Raw genomic sequence first — 16,320 nt, 5'->3', positions numbered from 1 at the left:
TTATTCAAGGATCTCTACATCAGATCAGGAGTCTCTAATTATACTTTTAGCAGGCTGGATACTTAGTTTAGTGTCAAATTTTAGACATTTGAATGAAATCTCTTTTCTCTCTCTCTCCTCCCTCCCTCCCTCTCCCTTTCTCTATCTCTTTCTCTCTCTCACACACACACAAACAAACACACACACACACTTCTGTCTGAGGCTGTGGGGCAGTCCATTAGGTGGACAGTTGAAAACTTTATCTGAATCTGGATTATGAGATAAGTTAATTTGGATATTTTTCCAGTCTTTAAAGACCTTAGCATCATTAACCACCTTCCAAAAGAACAAAGACACCAGTTAAGTGGCACCTTTTTAGGAAATAACTACCAGCAGCTACTCTTATCTTAGACTTTGCTTTGGGGGAGGAAGGCCTGATTATACAAAGAGAGCCAGAAGTTGCAGCCAGAGTGTCTCAACATTTAAAAAATCTGTATAGTTTGCTGGAGCCAAGATTAAACATTTATCCTTCCTGTGCAACCACTTTGGTTTCCAGGGAACTCACTGTTACGACTGAGGCAGGCTGAGAAGTACATTCGTAGACACACACACAACACACACCAAAGTTAACTGAAAAATTTCAAAGTGCCTTTTTATGCCTTTAACTCAAAAGACGAACACATTTCAAGGTGACCCAATCCTCAAGTGACAGACAGTGTTTTAAAAGGGCCAGAGCTCTCCACTTAAACAATTTCTGGTGACATGTTTAAATCGCATCCTCAAGGGCTCTGTCTGCTGTCTCATTTACTAGTCTTTCTTTCCTGGCTGAGGCATCCCATTTTAAACAAGTGCTTGAAGTTTTTCTTCCTTCCTAATAATTAAAATCCACCGGGCTTAGATGGTTTTAAAAAAAAATGTTTTTTAACTTAGCAGGCACCACGGAGGACTTTTAATTATTTAATTATACAACAAACCCAAATTATTACTTTATAGTTTTTCTATTTATCAAACAGTATCAGAATAATAAAAGACAGCCTCATCATTTATGCTTACAAGCAAAAAGTAAAAGACTTCTAAGGTAAAATCAAAGTAGTTAGCATTCACAAAAGGATGCCCCACTTAAAATCTAAAATGTACATAATTACTGACTCAGTGTATGTATTTCATACATAGACTATGAAGGATTTTTTTTTCTTTCTTCATGAAAACATTACTCTTAGCCATTACAGTGTAATAAGAAGATTACACTAGATACCTGAAAACTCAGTTCCTGTAGTTAATGAAACATGCCAGGCTGCTTTTGCTAGTCCCTTTATAGAAAGTACTCCATCAGAAATATCCTCTCCAGGCCGGGCGCGGTGGCTCAAGCCTGTAATCCCAGCACTTTGGGAGGCCAAGACGGGCGGATCACAAGGTCAGGAGATCGAGACCATCCTGCCTAACACGGTGAAACCCCGTATCTACTAAAAAATACAAAAAAACTAGCTGGGCGAGGTGGCGGGCACTTGTAGTCCCAGCTACACGGGAGGCTGAGGCAGGAGAATGGCGTAAACCCGGGAGGCGGAGCTTGCAGTGAGCTGAGATCTGGCCACTGCACTCCAGCCTGGGCGACAGAGCGAGACTCCGTCTCAAAAAAAAAAGAAAAAAAAAAAAAAGAAAAGAAATATCCTCTCCAAAAAAACCTCCCCGGACCTTCTGTGAATTCATCTTTATCCTTCCAATCCCACCACGTTCCTGTTGTCAGTTTTAACATACTGTATGTGGTGATTTACATAAACATCTCCCTTAGCTGACTGTGAGCTCTGGGAAAGCAGAGACCAGGTCAGGCTCACCTTGGCACCCCTGCCATGACCATGAGCAGCAAGTAGCTAGTGCCAGGAACAGCAGGCACTCCACATAACGTTTTTAAAATATTCTTAAATATTTACATTTTAAAAATTTAAAAAACAAATTATTCTGGCCCCCTTCCCCTTCCCAAACAATTGTCCTAAACCAGTGGAGTGGGGCACTAAAGAGGTGAACAAGGTAGTCATTTCAGCCAGGTTGAAATGGGGGCACCACTATGGCCCAGAGTGGGCCAAACAGCATAGGGTAGCCCAGAGTCCAATCAGAACAAGGAGGGGATCTGCACAAAGCGGGAGCAAGACACGGGGAATGGAAGTGCAAGCAGGGTAAGGAGGGTATCCACCTGGAGAGGCGGCTGGGCACAGAGCTCCACAGCCCCACACTAAGGTAGCAGGGAGATTTGTGTAGGCAGCAGCCTGCTGTGGGGGACGAAGCACCAGTGGGATGAGGAAGGCAGCCTCAGAGGAGGGAGGCTCAGCTCAGGGGTCAGAGCTTGAGAACAGTAAGAAGAATGTCTGCCGGGGCCAGGGGAAGCATGTGGAGTGTTTCAAATATGGAAAGGGAGAAAACTGGAATAAATCCAGTGGTGTTGGACCAGAACTGGAGGTATTCGTGTGAACTCACGGCTTTCACTATGTCGATACAGAGAAATGATAGGTAGATGAATCTAGAAGTGTGTGTGTGTATACAGTACGTACATTTTTCAGCTCTGTCAGCTAAGGGCCTTTGGAACAGTCATCCATCACAATGAGAATACCTAAGGCTCAGATCTTGGCTTCTCAGTATTGTTATCCACTGAAGAAAATGCTCTTTGGAGAGCTGGCTGACTCTGGTGCTGAGAAAGGGAAATTGTAAGATAAGCCAGAAACATCTTGTTGAAACCCTCACCCCGACCCCGGTCTGTAGAAAAACTGTCCTCCACAAAACCAGTTCAGTCCCTGGTGCCAAAAAGGTTCGGGACCGCTGGTGTAAAGCAAAGGGTAAAGAACTTGTAATCAGAAGTTCTGCATTTGAGTCATGACCTCAATTCTTACTAACTCTTACTAGCAAGTTACTTGTGCTTTCTGAGCCTTAGTTTTCTCATCCATGAAATGAGAATGATAATGCCTAGCACAATGGATTCCTGGGAGAATTCAGAAGAGATTATGTTAGTAAAAGTACTCTATGAAACCTAAAGTAATATATGTATGTTAAGTATTAAATATTAAAGAGAAAAAAATTAGATTCAGACATAAAACCCACATTAACTTAAAATTACGCAAATCAACTTTATTGTTTAAAGAAACCTCAAGTTAACTCCAGTTGGGAAATTCCCTGCAGAAATCTAAAAATTTTTAAATTCTCTTACCACCTGAGCTAAGAGCTAGAGTCAAATTTTCATATGCCACCTAGTGAAGAACACACTGCCTTATGTTTTAGTTTTGTTGTTGTTGCTGTTTTTTATTTCAGTAGGAATTGACTTTTATAACTTAAAGGCAAAATTTAAAGCCCTCTGTATCAATAAAAAGAAATATGGGGACTTTGTAAGGTGTATTAGGTCACTTCTCACTTGTGACCCATAGATTCCTTAAACTGTTTATCTTGTTTACAACTACAGAGATTCCAGTTCTATTTTTCAGGAAACTACTAAGAGAAACTCCAGATGTAGAAATTCAGGACAAAAAAAGTCACTCCAAATTAATAAAATTATCAAATACTTCACTATTTCTACTTAATTTTTTTTAACCTAAAGAACAAGAGCCTGGCACAGTGACTAGAGCCTATAGTCCCAGCCACTTGGGAGGCCACAGAGAACTGCTTGAGTCCAGGAGTTCAAGACCAGCCTAGGCAACACAGCGAGATCTCATCTCTTATTTTAAAAATGTTTAAAAAGAATACATCAAGAAACAGGACTGTGCCGGGTGCAATGGCTCACCCCTGTAATCCCAGTACTTTGGGAGGCCGAGGCAGGTGGATCACCTGAGGTCAAGAGTTCAAGACCAGCCTGGCCAACATGGCAAAACCCCGTCTCTACTAAAAATACAAAAACTAGCCGGGCATAGTGGCAGGCGCCTGTAATCCCAGCTACTCAGGAGGCTGAGACTGGAGAATCGCTTGAACCTGGGAGGCAGAGGTTGTAGTGAGCTGAGATTGTGCCACTGCACTCCAGCCTGGGTGACAGAGTGAGACTCTGTCTCAAAAATAAAAAAAGAGAGAAAGAAACAGGATTGTTTTTTAAACCGAGGAAGCTGAGGCCAGCCCAAAGACTGAAGTATGAAAGGTGACGTTTTACAAAACTGCAAGAGACCAAAACAAACACACACACAAAGAAAAGCCCCACTCTGTTCACCCTGAGGTCACTTCCTGGTCACCATCACATGATGTTCTGAGGCTCATCAGCATATCCACATGAAGCAGTTCCAGAGGAAGTCTGGTTTTGACATGCCATCCCTGAAAACTTCACTAACATCTAACCCTACTCTCATCATCTACCAAAGTTTGGACTTTTCCATTCTCCCTCAGGATAAACTGCATCTTCTCTGAAACAAACTGCAATGGTTAAGATGTGGGTTATGGAAATAAAACAGCAACCTTTTATGTTTTAAACAGACAAATCAAACCTAAAGGAGTAACATTAACATTATTCACCAGTTATCTATTTGACTTTTCTGACATTAGGGTGTAGTGCTCCCAGTTAGCACCAATCGACACAGTGTGGTGGTTTAAGCATGTAGCGTTACTAGCACCAGATCACCTGGGCTTGAATTCTGGCTCTGCCACATTAGCTATACCTAACTGGTTTTTGGCAAGTTACTTAAAACTCTCTGTACCTCAGTTTGCTCATGTGTAAATGAGGATCATGCTATCTCCCTCACAGGGCCATTGTGGACTAAATGAGAATTTCAAGCATTCAGCATAGTGCCTTACAAGTAGCTAGAGCTCCATGTTAACATTATCCAGCACCTAAGCACGGTGTCTGCACACGGTAGGTGTTAAATAAGGTGAAGAATTATTGTGCAAACAGATAGCCTTGCCTATTGTTGAGGTTTGAGATTCCATTCTAGGCCATGCACGGTGGCTCATGCCTACAATCCTAGCACTTGGGAAGGTAGAAGTTGGAGTATCACTTGAGGCTAGGAGTTTGAGACCAGTCTGGTCAACATAGTGACACCTGGTCTCTATTAAAACAATAAATAAATAAATAAATAAATAAATATCCATTCCAGAAAGTAAACGTTAACTTTGCAGTGGAAAATCACCATCACCCAAATCAGAAACACTCTGTACCCAAGTTATACCTTAGCAGGAATGCCAAAAATGAGCTCCCTAAATCCCTAATTCGTAGGTTCTTTTAAAAGGAAATTAAAAATTATAATACAAAAGGACCAGGACATTCTGTTTTCACAATCCATTTAAAGCACAGTCTAGGTACATCTATCTAATTTTTAGACAAAAATAAAGGAAAAATAATTGCACATCACACTTGCATTTATTTTAATTGTAGTTCTAGCTTGATGTCCAGCTCCTGAACCAGACCTATTAATAGCTCTGTGAAGGCAGTGACCATCCCTGATTATCTTGTACTGCCAGCCTAGGGTAATACTACCCAGTACAGATTGGTACTCAATAACTACCTAAATAAATGTGCTTCTTAAAACAAAAAATCCCACCAGCCTGGCCAACATGGCAAAACCCCATCTCTACTAAAAATACAAAAATATTAGCCAGGCGTGGTGGCTAGCACCTGTAACCTCAGCTACTTGGGAGGCTGAGGCAGGGGAATCGCTTGAACCTGGGAGGCAGACGTTGCAGTGAGCCGAGATCGCACCACTGCACTCCAGCCTGGGCGACAGAGTGAGACTCCGTCTCAAAAAAAAAAAAAAAAAAAAAAAATCCCATCATGGTTATTTTTCAGATATCTTTGAAATGTTCCTTTTTGTACAGAAGAGTTTTCAGACACACAGAGACAGAGCAGGGAGACCCTTATAAGTCATCTAATAACACGCCCATTCTCGAGACGCCTCCGAAGATAACATTTGCAAGGAAGTTACAGTCTACATCCTTTATAGGCTTCTTGAGATATCTTTGAAGACAGATGTAACAAAACTGAATCTTAATAATACTCACAAAGAGGAAGAAGGTGCCCAGCTTCACAGCACCTGTCCATGCAACCATGTACGGAGACCCATGTACGGGGACCAGGAAGATTCCCCAGTTCCCCCAAGTAAGAAGCAGCTCTCAATTTATTCCTTCATTCAACAGACTTTTTTTTTTTTTTTCTTTTTTGAGATACAGTCTGTCTCCAGTCTGTTGCCCAATGGAGTGCAGTGGCACAACTCTGGCTCACTGCAACCTCCACTCTCTGGGTTCAAGCGATTCTCGTACCTCAGCTTCTCAACTAGCTGGGACTACAGGCATGCGCCACCACGCCCAGTTAATTTTTGTATTTTTAGTAGAGACGGGGTTTCACCATGTAGGCCAGGCTGGTCTCCAACATCTGATCTCAAGTGATCCGGCTGCCTTGGCCTCCCAAAGTGCCAGAACTATAGGCATGAGCCACCATGCCCAGCCTCAAGACATTTTTGACAGCCTTCTGTGTACCAAACACTATTCTAGGTACTTGGAACACATCAGTGCACAAAAGAAAGATCACTACCCATGTGACACCTACATTTTAGGCAATAGTTAAGTGGCATCTAATAAAATAGAAGAATATCTGTACATTTTAATAGACTACATAGGGCATAATAGTCTAGGTACAAAACTTGATAGTACCTTGGAGATCATTAAGCCAATGGTTCTCAAACTTGGGTATGCTTCAGTATTACCCACAGGACTTGTTAAAACTCAGAATGTTGGGCCCCGTCCTCTAATATTAAAGTTACAGGGTACATTCCCTATTTGGAAAACATCTTTCATACATCCAAATGCCAATGTTTTCCTTAAAGACTTTTTAATCATGAGGGTCAGGTTTAGTCTCAAAGGAACTCTATTTTTTTTAAGTCTATGAACTACAAGTATATACAGCAAATCATAAATAACAGTGATTGGACTAGTAATAATTCTACAATATTTTTGTGCTAACTGTATTTTCTAGAATTTTTACAATAACCATGAATTCCTTTTGTAATAAGAAAAGGAAACAGAAATGTTAATTTATTTTAGAAATTAATTACAATGTTTATTAAAAAGACTTTCAATTAGAAAACTATTTTAAAAATCATCAGTTAATATACTGCATAAATTAATACTAAAAGATTTTTTCCCTAGTACATAATTCAAATAACTTATTTTAGCATTTCAGTTTAAACCTGTTTGGATTAAGGATTAATACCTGTGAAGGAAAAAAAAAACTGATTTTAACAAAGACCATAATAAAAACAAAGCTATGATCATTTCGATAGCTGCATAAAAATCACATTTACTATTATTCCACCTGGTAATTATTTATGTCTATACTTTTACTTTTCAACAAATGAATGGAAGTGATTGATTCTAATTACTGCAAATAAATTTAAAAATGATTCAATTATGTTTTTTGAAAGAAAAATTTAAAACGTCTAAGTTTTGGGAAACTTAGGGCACATCCTTGATGTATGCATAATCACAAGGTCATATTCCTGGGAATACCAAGGTAAGACACCACCTCAAACCTGTCCCATATCCACACCTTCAAGGATATTCCAATCTAAGAAATACGCCGTTATTACTAAAGACCACGTTCCAGAGATGGGACTAGAGTTTAAAACAATCAGCTAGAGGACATTGACTAAAACAAAATCAACTAGGTCAGGAAATCAACTGTCTTTAAAATGATAGATTTACTCTCTTACCATTCGACAAAAATTCCAGAACACCTCTTGAAGTGCAGACTGTTTAAGTACAAGTCGCTTTTAAGGAGGGCGGAAAGGAACTACCTGTATGTGTTACATATAATCTACAGCCAATTTTCTCATAACTCCATATACTAATACTATCTATACTGAAGACTTACTAGGTGCCCACAATATACCAAATATGTATCCTCCTATTTAATCTCCTAACGGCCTTATAAAGTAACTACCAGTATAATAACCATTTTACAGATGAAGAAACAAGCGCAAAGTGATAAATTTGTCCGAAGTCACACAGGTAAGAAGTTAAAGATCCTGGATACACATATATCCAAGCTATAAAACTGAGACGCTTAAACCTTATCTTGATCATGCTTTTGCTGTTTGAATTATAAATTTTTCACATTTTAAGAAATCTGAACTAAGCTTCCTTGCCAGTAATATTTGAATATAAAAAAAGATGAAAATTGGGAAATAATACAGATATTTTTACGAATCTTTCTAACTCTAAAATCCCACGCAATCTGCAGTGTTACATTTTGAGCACAGAAGGCTGACTTTTCCACAAGCACGGCCACTTCAAGGATACAGTTAAAATTATCTACGGAAATACTGCATTAAATTACACAGGTATTCTATTAAAAGGAGGAGAAGGTAGGTTTTCATCTGGTTTTACCTGCTTGGGGGTTGTTTTGGGTTTTGTTTTTTGGGTTGTTGGATTTTCCAACCAGCGAGCTAGAGTGAACGAAATGATAGGAAGATGATTATCTAATCCTCCCCTACTCCCGCATACAAGAGTAAAGCTTGGGTGCAAAAGCCGGCGGCGCGAAAGCGTCCAAGAGTTACGCCTGCTGGGTTGGGCCTTTACTTGGGGTGGGTGCGGACCCGACGCCACAGCTTCCGGCCCCGGCGAAAACCCCTTGGGGACGCACGGCCAGGGCAATGAGCGGCGGCAGGCCCCGCGCTAGTCCCGGCGGCGCGGGACGCGAGGGAGAGGGGATGGGGAGCCCCGCGGGCTCCTTACCGAGTTCGGTGCCCCGATTGTGCGCGGACATGGCGCGGGCGGCTCCGGCACTGCCTGCTGGTAGACGCCCAGCCCTTTCTCCTTCCCGCCCGCTCGAGCGCTCGCCCCGCCCCTGCCCGCTCCCGGGGCGGAGTCGCGGGCCCGGGCCACGAGGTCAGGACCCTAGCCCTATAGCTCCGCGAGGGAATCTCGCTGCTCTCCGCCCCCGTCTTCTCCACGAGGTAAGGAACTGGAGCGCTAGCTAGCTCCCGGAAATAATGCTGCCAACACCCTTTTAAAAATACTGAAGTTGCCAACTGCACGTAATAAAAATATTCCTAGAAACTTTTAACTGTAAGATTACATAACAAGAAGGGAGAGGATCCAAGTGCAGAGCCCTGCAATTTCAGATCTGAAATGTCAGCAGAGATCCCATATCCCTGTTAGGGAAACCAAGGAGCAAGGGCCCCAGGGCACACTGACTTTTCTAATCTACGTCATAAAAAGCAGTTATGTGGCCTGAAGAAGGGAAGGGCTTAGGAGTCAGAAGACCTGGTTTCTTAGCCTAGCTCCGGCAATAATTAAATGTGTGACCCTGGGCAAATTAACTGCTTTTCTGAGCTTCATTTTTCTCATCTGTAAAAGGAGACCTTGGCAATTTCTTGGTTCTTTAAATTCTATGATTCTATAAAGGTAAAATGCTTCAGCCTGACTTCTTTGTGACCACAAGAGGTTAAAATCGTCGAGACACTCCACAACCTCAATATAGTTAACTTACCTGTACTCACATTTAGAGGCACCTCTGCTTACAGTTAGTTATGACTTATCTACCATGAGCCAGTTATTGTGCTAGGTGCTTTCATACATCATACATAGATGTATGATAGCATTTGAGTCTCTGAACAATCCTGCCAATAATGTATTTTGTCTCCATTGCTATACCTTTAGACATCAAAGTTCTGAATAGAAAGCATCCTGGTATAGTGGAAATACAGTGGGCTCAAAATGACTTGAACCCATTAATATACAAGCTCTTCCACTTAATAAATGTAACTTAGTGGTTCTGGAAATAATAGTCTATCTACTTACCTGGCAAAGTGGACATGATCAAAATATGTTCACCTTGCAAAGCTGTTGAATGTATGCAAGGCACCTAGTACATAACATGGCATACAGTAGATGCTTAAAAAATGGAAGCTGTTAATGTTATTGTCAAGTTCACACAGTAATTACTGAGCTGTTCTAAATAGGAATGGTAATATTTGTATACTCCTCTACACTGAGCTTTCAGCCTTGTCCACACACAGCCACTGTAGAATGTTTCAGATGAAACATTCATTCATACATATGAATAGATCCTATTCATACATACTAAAGCACTTTTCTTTTTTATATTAACCTTGAAAAAGAGAAAAGCAGACCCTGGAGCTGGCCTGAAACTCACAACTGGACATGGTTTTCCCTGGTTAAACATATACATTTTCACAGAACAGCATCAGCCAAGGCCATTGTGACCATAATGAATCAACAAAAACATAATCATAATCATTTCTGATAACAGAAAACCACGAATATTGTTCAAATAGCCCCTATCCTAGCTATTATGACTTCTTTACCAATCAGTTCTAGCTTCACTCCATTCCTACATTTTAGGTAAGAATTAAGATGCTCTATTATAGAATTATCACCAGTTCCTACCATCATCCAGTCCAGGTCAATGTCCCACCTTCCTTGAACTTTCCCCAAATCACCTATGACAGGCCCAAATCCTGTGTTATTTCTAACATCCTCTTACTGAGACACCTCACATTAGGTCCCCATGGCAAGCATTCTCCCTTGTTACAATAAGTCCATAAACTCAACTTTGTCAACTTGTAGGTGTGTTACTGGTGGTCTCTGGCTGGAGATCATTCACATCTCTAGAAGATACAAAGGCAATACATGAAATTCTACTTTTAGAAGTAGACACAACTCCAAACCAGATTCCATACCATTCATTACATAAATGTTTGTTTTTAAGTTGTGATATCCTAACTTAGTTGAAAAATCAAAATTAGGGCAGCCTCTTAAAGCACATGTTTTGGCAATATATCAGTCAAGAATTTCTCAAGGACTTTTTCTAAAAAGGACCTGTTGAATGTATTAATCTCAAATTAATCTCTGCAGTTTAAAAGTATGTTAATTTGGCAACATTAGGAGAGACAGCAGGGATAGTATGAAAAAAATGAGTTTCTTTCACGGAGAAATGTTTCTGTATTTCACTTCGTGAAGATTCCTTTTAAATTTATTGCCTTATGAAACTTCTAAAGTATCCCTAAGGCAAGTCCCCTCAAAGAAAGAGCTATAGACCACTACAGGGGAATCACCCAAGAGCTTTCTCTAAAGCAGTTCTGGGCTTCCTCACAGCCCTACTCAATCAGAATCTGTAGGACCCAGGAATCTGCAATTTTAATGTTTCTTCAAACGATGTTTATGCAAACTAAATGTAAAGAACCACAAACGAGAAGCAGAGGAAAATAAACTATGCATGTCAATCTGGAGCCATAGCCCAAACTGACTGAGTAAAATTGCTTTTAAAGTATTACATGTTGTATTTTTTAAGCCATGTAAATTTTGCATGCTATTCCTATTCATTGATGTTTTTCAACGTAAATTTTAAATTGCCAAATAAATTACCTAATTATCCTCCTACCCTCACTCTTCCTTTAATTAAATTAAAGCTCTAGGAATATGCAATATTTATCTTGAAGCTTCTAAAAACCTGCCAGTCCTGGGAGATAGGAGTAAAACAAATTTTAAGTTCCAAAGGGCATAGATCATTTGTGCCTGGTTCATCATATGTAGGATCTAGTACAGTAGTTGGCAAATATTAGACTATAAATATTTGTTAGATGAGTGAGTGTATATTGCTGTCTTTGCTACTTTTCTTATACTGCCTATTGTTGTTTTATCAAGTCAAATTTCATTTGATATAGTCTCTACTCCTATGATTTCTAAGAGCAATTATTCACAAGTTCATTAGGTAAATAACCACTTAGACTACAAACTGTCAGCCAGCATTTCTAGGTCAGATAGAGAAAAGTGTAGGAGTAGGGAGGACTATGAAAAAGTGTGAATATTAGAGTCAAAATATTTTAGAACTGGAGGGAGACTAATAGAACATCCAATTCCTAGTTCATAGTAAAATAGAAAAAAAAAGAATTACACTGAGTCATTTATGAAGCTAAATTTATTCAATTTAAAGAACACTCCTTCATTCTGAGACTATGTTGTTCACTACCAATTTGAATTTTAAAGTGTCGTTTTATAAAGATTGTGGTGATAGATAATGATTTTTTCTTTTATAATAGCCTCAATTGGCTAGAAGCTGACCGTTCCATCTCCTCTCCCGTTTTAAAGTCTATTGGCCACAGAATTCTAAAGCTTGGGAATCACTGATAGAATATATAATACTCACTAATATTAAGTGCTTCATATGAATTAAGCCCTTTCCATAAATTTATTTGGTATTTCATATCTATGAGATTTTTCCTGGAAAAAAAAATCTGTGTGTGAGAACTATTTTCTCCCTGTAAACTGGGGCTAAGGGAGATTCACCTGTAAGTGCTAGAGGATTGCTTAAAACCTGGCGATAGATAACCATATAACGATATATAACCTTAGATTACACACTACTATTCCCTACTATCTCTTGGAAGATAAACTTCTTAGACAAACCATTAAACCTCTCTGAAATTCAGGTTTTCCATATATGCAATGGAGACAATTACCGATCTCACTGGATTACTGGGAGAAATTAAAAAGTGACACATGTTAACATTAAAACCTAACATAAGGCACTTACGTCATTTCCATACTCGTCCTTAAACTAAAATCAGTTACCTTCCATTTGACCATGTTCTATTCTCTCATTAAAGTGATTCAATCTATAAAGTATTATTATTGTTAATTAGCTGTCATTTAGATGCATACTTAGGCCTTTTTTCGAAAGGTAAATTTGTTAGATGCCTCCAAGAACTCTACTGATGTAGTCACCTCAATCTAAGTGACACTATGGCACACTTGCAATTAAGCATTTCTCTATTAAATAGATAACCAAAGAAAAGCCAAGCCCCCTCTTATCTGAGAATGTTCTTGCTTTAACAATGTTTTTATGGGTAACCCCCCAGTGTAACAGACAGACATGCACAGTAACATATAGTAACCTAACAGGAACCACTTTTTAAGTTGTTAATCCCCTGGGTGTAAAGCATAAGCAAGGTAGCTAGTTGAGGACTATTTTCCATTGGTCTGCTTTTTCAATGCCTCATTTTGTTGTTGCTACCTTCTGAAAAATTGCATCCATTTTTCCCCAACTTTGGTCTCAAAGAAAAGGCAGCTAAATACTTCCATGGAATTTGAGTAACTACTAAAAAATGTAATCTGTAAATTTGTTATAAATTATGGTGCATCTTTACTATGCTATTTTGTAGACATTAAAAAGAATGTGTTGAACTTTACTGACATGAAAAATATTCTGGAGAATTGAATGACCACACTCAATCCTGGTTTCCTGGAAGAAACCTCTGGATGACACTAAAATAGAGAATTGATTGAGTCATAAAAAGGTAAATTACTAATGTTATGAGGGAACTTGGAATAGCATCACCTACTGGAAATTAGGACCTAGAGAGGAGACTCCAGAGGATGAATGGGATGAGAAGGCAAGTGAAAGCTGGATTCTTCCTGGGTAACTTGAGTCTCACACTGGCTGAAGCTGTACACGGGTTCACTGGAGAGGCAAGAGCTTTGAATAGGTTCCTGCCATGTCTCACTCTTCAGTGGAGGATGACCTGCTGCACATGAGATAACTGGAAAACTGTCTTCCTGGTCTGACATGATTACTGGGAGAGATTAAAAAGATTTGGTGAGGGACTTGTTTCGACAACTATTGAGCACTCACAACATACCAGTCACCTTTCCAGGGAAAGGGAGACTATCAATGAAGCAGAAAAACATGCAACATAATTTCAAATAGTGTTGACAAGTATGAATAAAATATGACTAAGAAGTGACAAGAGGTGGAATACAGACCAGCCTGAGGACTGAATGCAAAGAAAGGATCAGTCAAGCAAACATTAGGTAAGAGTGAACCAAGTAGCAGAAATATCAAGTGAAAGACACTTGAGACAGAAATGAGGCCACTGTGGCTAGAGCAGGGTAAGCAAGGGAAGTATGAAAAAGTCACAAAAGGTCTCAAGAGCCAACTCATAGTAAGAATTTGATATAATGGGAAGTCATTACCGATCTTAACAAGGAAATCACCTAGTCTCTTCAAATCCTAAAGCAATTACCTTTCCTACTGTGTGGAGTATGGATGGGGCAAGAGCCAGACGAATGAGTAGGGGCAAGAGGGAGCAGTTACGAAGGAACTGAGAAAGGTTGTCTGCCTAAGGTGGTAACAATGGAGAGGAGACAAAGCACAGCTTCAGAAATGCCCACAGAACTTGCATATAGACATGAGGATGAGAGAGAACAGAGTCAAGGATTTCCATGTCTTTTAGTTTGAACAAGTAAGTATAAGTTAGTACCAGTTAGTGGAATGGGGAAAGGTTGAGGGAGAAACAGGTTTGATTAAAAAAATCAAGACTTACGACAGGTTAAGTCTCAGAGTCTCACGAAAGGTTAAGATGGAGCACTCAACTATGCTGTCAAACTCTGGTGCTCAAAGAGGCAGCCCAGATACACAATTTAGAATGTATCAGAAGATCCTGAATGTCCTAACAGCAGATGATATTTTTCTTTAGAGAACAGAGCTGGAAAGTACAGCCCAGATCTGAAGTCAAGAAAGAAAAGGAGGAACTGGCAAATACAGGAGTCAGTAAGGTATAAAAAGACCTGGTCGGGCGCGGTGGCTCACACCTGTAATCCCAGCACTTTGGGAGGCTGAGGCGGATGGATCACGAGGTCAGGAGATCAGGATCATCCCGGCCAACATGGCGAAACCCGTCTCTACTAAAAATACAAAAATTAGCTAGGCGTGGTGGCGCTGCCTGCAGTCCCAGCTACAGGAGGCTGAGGTGGGAGAATCGCTTGAACCTGGGAGGCAGAGGTTGCAGTAAGCTGAGATTGCACCATTGCACTCCAGCCTGGGTGACAGAGCGAGCCTCCATCTCAAAAAAAAAAAAAAAAAAAAAAAAAAAAAACCCAGGAGCATAGTTTCATAGAAGCTAAAAAAAAAAAAAAAAAATCAAAAACAAGCAAGTGGATGATTATTGAGTGCTTCTGGAGGTTTAGAAAGAGGAGAACAGAAAAGTGACCACTGCTCTAGAAACATGTATTTAAAAGTTTTGTTAAATTCTACTGTAGGATTCTACCATTACAAAGTGTGGTAAGCAGACTAATGACTAATGGCCCTCACAAAGATGTTCACTTCCCAATCCCCAGAACCTGTGAATATGTCATTCTATATGGCAAAAGGGACTTTGCAGACGTAATTAAATTGAAGATCTTGAACTGGGAAGATTATCCTGAATTATTCAGGCGGGCCTGATATAATTACAAACCTCTTTCTAAGTAAAAGAAGAGGAAGCAGGAGATGCAGAGTCACATTCAGAGTAAGAGATTAAAAAACAGACACTGCTGGATGTAAAGAGGAAGGAACCATGAGGCAGGGAATGCAGCTGACTTCTAGAAGCTAGAAAAGGCAAGGGAACAAATTGTCCTGTAGAGCCTCTGGAAAGCTTGCAGCTCTACTGACACCTTAACTTAAGCCCAGCAAGACCTATTGTGGACTTCTGATCTCCCAAACTGTAAGATAATAAATTTGTGTTGTCTTAAGGTACACACTTGTGGTCACTTGTTATAGCAGCAGCAGGAAACCAATACACAAAGGACTGGCCCTGTACAGGGTCATTAGACTTTTATGAAACCTAGGTAGAAATTCCCTTGGTTCATAAATAACAAGCAACTTCATGATTCCAATCTGATGACACAAAACTTTATTGAGGGTAAATCAGACTCTGATTAGAGTCTGAGCAACTGCTGGTACAATGACAACACTGCTGCAATCCAGAGGTTCAGGCATGTAATAAGCTGACACAAAAATACTACCACTCTATGAAAGCCTATGTGGATCACCAGTTGGCTCCCCTGTATTTCTCTTGGCCATCACAGGCTGTCACAGCCTACAGTGCTTTCTTCTGGTTATCACAAATCCTCAAAAATTAATCTTATTCTTTGGTTGACTCATATTGCTTTTAAGAACAGTTATCAAGGGTCACTCACAAGACTGACCAGGAGAAAAAGAAAGTTGGCAAAGATGTTATTTATTCATCTCAAGTATTTCCAACTTACTCATTTAATATACCCTCTATATTTTAAAAAATAAATTACAAGTCTAAACTCAGTTGATCCAATTAGAAGGTTTTAAAAGGGCTTTCTGAATGCCACCCAAATTTAATTCAAAGAATGAGGTAAAATTCCATACTTCTTAAACCACTGCAGGTGTATAGTAATCCCATTTTTATAAAATCCATTCTCTCTCTCTGTATATACATACAGAGATGCCCTAACATGTATCAACGGTCATTCGATTTTAACAGGTTTTTGACGAGTGGTAGGATTTTTTTTTTTTTTTTTTTTTTTTTTTTTTTTTTTTTTTTTTTTTTTGAGACGGAGTCTTGCTCTGCTGCCCAGGCT

At 39.7% G+C, this 16,320-nt stretch overlaps 1 protein-coding gene across 2 annotated transcripts in view; it reads right to left on the bottom strand.

The window, feature by feature from the left end:
• Positions 1-8,885, bottom strand: part of DERA (deoxyribose-phosphate aldolase) — a 128,343-nt gene extending 119,458 nt beyond the window's left edge. For both annotated transcript variants that reach the window (XM_030939547.1, XM_030939546.1), the window contains exon 1: positions 8,662-8,885. In XM_030939547.1, coding sequence (XP_030795407.1) covers positions 8,662-8,692 — 31 coding nt within the window. In that variant the 5' untranslated portion in view covers positions 8,693-8,885. The remainder of the gene's footprint in view (positions 1-8,661) is intronic.
• Positions 8,886-16,320: the final 7,435 nt, after the last annotated feature.

This window comes from Rhinopithecus roxellana, chromosome 10 (genome assembly GCF_007565055.1).
Source record: "Rhinopithecus roxellana isolate Shanxi Qingling chromosome 10, ASM756505v1, whole genome shotgun sequence".
NCBI classification, from domain to species: Eukaryota; Metazoa; Chordata; class Mammalia; order Primates; family Cercopithecidae; genus Rhinopithecus; species Rhinopithecus roxellana.
This window is presented reverse-complemented; position numbering and strand designations above follow the sequence as displayed.